This window comes from Labrus mixtus, chromosome 17, assembly GCF_963584025.1.
Source record: "Labrus mixtus chromosome 17, fLabMix1.1, whole genome shotgun sequence".
NCBI lineage: Eukaryota > Metazoa > Chordata > Actinopteri > Labriformes > Labridae > Labrus > Labrus mixtus.
Window position 1 is genome coordinate 1,201,786 of NC_083628.1, and position 4,586 is coordinate 1,206,371.

Below are 4,586 nucleotides of genomic sequence, written 5' to 3' on the forward strand. Positions count from 1 at the left end.
TCAGCGTGTTCATGATCTCAGATGTCTTTATTTTTGTTGTGTGAGTGTTGAAGACGGCGGTGCGGTGGTTAGCGCTGTCGCCTCAAGCCCCCCCCCCCGTGACCCCGAATGGAAAACAGCAGTATAGATAACGGATAAGATAAATTCAAGTCCTGCATTTAAAATCAGACTCACAGGGTGCCGATGGCTTAGCTGTTATATCGCGTCCCCCCACGTACAGAGTTCTCATCGCAGCGGCCGTGGGTTTGAATCTGACCTCGGCCCTTTGCTGCATGTCATCCCAACATTTCCTGTCTCTCTCTCTCTTCAGCTTTCCTGTCTAATAAAAGGCAAAACGGCCCAAAAAGAAAGATTCTTTGAAATCCAACTCATCGTTTTCCTTTTTGACTTTTGCTCGAATCTCAAAACATTAAGTTCAAATCTCAGGACAGTGTGTTTGTTTTTCACAGCAGATTAGAATTCCTCATTCATTCAGGCACATTTCACACGTTTTGGTATATCACTGCCAAAGGTTAAAGGTCACATAATTAACCTCTCCTGAAAATTTAACCCTCACAAATTGTAGTGGCGTTCCTTCTGGATGTCAAAAAGGCCACTTCCTGAGCTGTAGGCACAGTAACTTCAGTCTGACGCGAATGACAGGAGATGTAATCCGGTTCAAAACGTTTAATAAAGAAAAATAAACTTCAAATTACAGTCCGTCACACGGTAGAAAAACGATATGCTCCCGTGCCTGCCGCAGCTCAAAACATCAATCAACTGCGCACATGACTCACCAAATTAAAGGTCCAATATGCAAGTTTAATCAGGGAGGGAGCATAAATGATATTAACCAACATGAGTTTTAAATCTTTTAACATTGTTTCCCTGGTATGCACATGAAATAACATGAAATTATAAATTATGCATCATATTTTTAATTAACTTAAATTCTCATCTTGTGGCTCTTACACAAATAAAAAAATCATAAAAAACAATACAAAATTGTAGCATACTTTCATCGTCCTGCAAACTCAGGGCTGCTTTTCTCGGCATAACACCGGCCTTTGCCTTTTAAACTTCCGGGTTTGTTTGTTGCCATGGAAACTCTCTCACGGTGAAGGAACTCCGGACAGTTGGGGAAAGATAACTTTATTCATGACAGCAGGATTTTAAAAGTTTTTAATGAGGAAGACACATGACATGGACAGAAAGAGAGTCCCAGAGGAGGAAAGGGAATCACGGTGAGTTTATTTGAAGCATTTTTTTTTTACCCGGTAGGATTGTGTTTCAAAGAGTTTCACCAATCTGAAAGTCTAATCTAACTTTGTATCACGGTCGTTGTGTGTGAACCTGAACAGGAGACCAGGAGTCGACTACCTCGACAAGACCTCCACCATTCTTGACTTACTGAAGAAACGCCGGGAGAATGAAGAGCTGGAGGCACAGATTGAGGACCGGAAGAAGGTAGCCACTAAAAAAGGGAGCCACCTGTTGTGGTGTAAATTGTTACCGTGTTATCTGGAGACCTTCCGCCGAGTGTGTCTGTGTTCCTCGCAGCTAGGTTACAACATATGTTGAAGACTGAGATTTTTATTGAAGACATTTAAAACCAGCATTGTGTCATTATCGTTTGAATTAAAACTAAACAAATAGGCATTCGTTATTCGGGGGAAACCACGGACGCGTTCTGCGGATGGTCATCAGTTAACACGGGCACCATTTAAACCGTAACACCACCTCATCTCACGTGGGAGCGGATGTAAACAAAACGTAGATTTGCGCAGAGTAAAAGTTACTGATTTTAAAAAGAGATGAATAAACAAGTCAGTACAAAAAGGTTTGAGTTTAGGAGTCAAGCTGTCATCACTCTTTGTCTGTTCTAGAAATCTGTTTTAATATGTCAACTGCAGATTAGCAGCTAGTTCTGTACATTTTTGTTTTTAATACTTTTTATTATCTGTTTGTTGGTTTTTAAATGATTTTGTTTATCTATGATGTGTATATATATATGTGTGTGTATGTATACAGTATATGCATATGCTTATGTGTGTATGTGTACATATATATGTATGTTTGTTATTTTTCATTGTTTATCCTGCTCGACGTCATTGTAAATGAGGGCTATGCTCTCAATGATTTTCGAGTGTAAATAAAGACATAACAAATAGTGTTTGTGGTGCTACTACTTGGGGACCCAGGCCAGTAAGCCATGATTTCTTCCTTGAAGCCCTGCCTCTCCATGTCTTATTAGCTTCATTAAATGCTAATTTAAGTGTTTAACCTGCTTTGTGTGTTTTCATGGAGGCGTTGGAGAGTTTGAAGGAGCGCACACAGAAGATGCGGGAGAAGATTAGAAGACAGACAGAGTTACACGTAGAATTAAAGATGCTGCACAAGGTACAGTAAGGAAAACATTTAACACCACATCCCTCACTGAACAGCAGCAGCACCGTAAAAACACCTTATTATTACCTCCCTCTCTGTAGGAAGAAGATGCTTCTAGCGCCGCTGAGAGGGCGGAGAGGGAGAGGACGCAGGAGCTGAGGAAGCAGGAGGAGGAGAGGAGGCTGGAGGAGGAGCACGTCCAACTGATGGAGAGGAAAGAGGAGCTGAAGAGTCAAGTAGAGCGGCACGCTTTGTACAATAAATACATGGAGCGGGTTGTCCAAATGACAAAGGTAACGACACCTGACTCAATCTTAATGTGTGTTTTATCATAAGACCAAATCACCTGTCAGTCAAAGCCGTGAACGACATGCAGGCTGCCCGATACTGAATCCTGTTTCAACACCAATGCAACAAAAGTAGAAGTCACAGGCAGCTAATAATGAGAAATGTATTGTTTTCTTGTATCCTGCACGCTGTCTTCTTTTTGCCAATGATTTTGTGTTTTTTTTTTTGGGGGGGGTATTAACCTGAAACGTGTGTGTGTGTTACAGTTCGAGGATGTGCAGCAGCTCACCAACCATCTAGAAAGTCTCCTCCACTTCAAAGAGCAGCTGTATCAGAGGGACGCCGAGTCCGACCAGCAGCTGGAGGAAAAGAAAAAAGCCCTGGTGACGCTGAAGGACCGGCATGTGTTGGTGCGGCGGCAGAGGACCAGCGAGCTGTCGCAGCTGCAGGCCGGGCTCACCGGCACGCTCTCTGAAGTTGCAGCATGGGTACCAGACACATTTCTGACCCTATCAGAGCGTAAGGCTTTTGAATTCAACCAAAATCTTGTGTTTTTTATATCAGTTTTGCCTTCTTTTTCTACATGAAGGAAAAGAAGTGGAACCACATTCAAGAAACAGCCGCGAAGAAAACCCTACAACTGGGGGAGCTCAAGATGGCCGCCCTCAACGTCTTTGAATTGACGGGTGGGAACGAAGACGAAGAGGAACCTGTGGACATTAACGACACAGAGAAACAGCTGGAGAAGGTACGAACGCTTGAGGGGCTTTCTGATAGGAAGTTGCTAGGTGACCGAAAATGTGGTCCTTTTTGGATGCACATTGTATCTGTCCACTATTCAGTAGAAAGCTCTGACCTTTCTTCTGCTGAGGAAGCGATGAAGAAGAGGGTGTGGCTTCATGAGATCCTCAGAGCTCGTCAGGATGTAGGGCAGGTTAGGCTCGTCCGGGAGCTGCAGCTCGATAACGACGGCTTCCAGGTGAACGTCAGGCTGAGTGAGGAGCACAAAGACAGCCTGTTGGGGAGAGGAAGTAGTAGTAGTAATAATTTATTTCAGTCACAAGAAAAAAACAAAAACATTTTGACCGAAAAGGTGTAGGCTGAAGCTTCAGCTTATTACACCTATCCTCGTTACAAATCTTATTATTTAAGACACTACTAGTTTGGTTACAAAAAACAAAAACATATCAGAACAAAATTTGTTCCAAGAATTTCTTTCAAAACAAAAACAAATGAAACAAACAAAAAAACAAAACAGAAGTTACATTCACAAAAAATAATCAAACCGACCTTTTCTATTTGTTAAACATCATTTTTTTTAAACAAAAACGTGCACCAAGACTCACCAGAATCAGGACAAACTTCAGGCAGCCGATCAGTCCCTCAGAACGTCTGATGGGACTTGTTTGTTGTGATCTGATCTGCCCTCCTATTGGACACCCTGACGTGTCATCACAGAGCGCTGCGCCCAACTTAAATTATTTCAAACTTCCATGCAGCATGTAGAGACAGTGAACGCTTCCTGCTGCGCTCAGCTCAGCCAGGTTCAGTTACACTCTTGCATCGCGCTCCACATCGACGATGAATGAGTTAAACAGCAGATTGCAGCGCCAGCCACATCCAATCTGAAAAACTCCTTTAAATCATAACACCTTAAAAGAAAGAAAAATAATCAGCATCCTCTTTTTTTTTCTTTTTTTTCACAGGTTCAGAAGTTCTTCCAGGACCATGAGGAGTTCCTGAGACATCATCAAGCTGCCTCACCGAAACACAAAGATAACGGAAAAGGAAAGAAACAAGATCAAAGAGTCCAAAGTGGCTCTTCTTAAAACATATAAAAGTTTGTATTTCATGTCCAAGTGTTTGCAAGAGTGAAACTTTAAACGCTGTGGGCTGAGGACGGGGGACAAAGTGTAACTTTGAACACAGCG

At 42.5% G+C, this 4,586-nt stretch overlaps 1 protein-coding gene across 1 annotated transcript; it reads left to right on the forward strand.

Moving 5' to 3' along the window:
* Positions 1-2,271: 2,271 nt before the first annotated feature.
* On the forward strand, positions 2,272-4,586 carry LOC132992080 (coiled-coil domain-containing protein 42-like). Its single transcript, XM_061061208.1, has 5 exons — positions 2,272-2,379; positions 2,469-2,660; positions 2,922-3,143; positions 3,245-3,403; positions 4,362-4,586. The coding sequence occupies exons 1-5, from the start codon at positions 2,281-2,283 to the stop codon at positions 4,482-4,484; spliced, it is 795 nt and encodes a 264-aa protein (XP_060917191.1). The 5' UTR covers positions 2,272-2,280; the 3' UTR covers positions 4,485-4,586.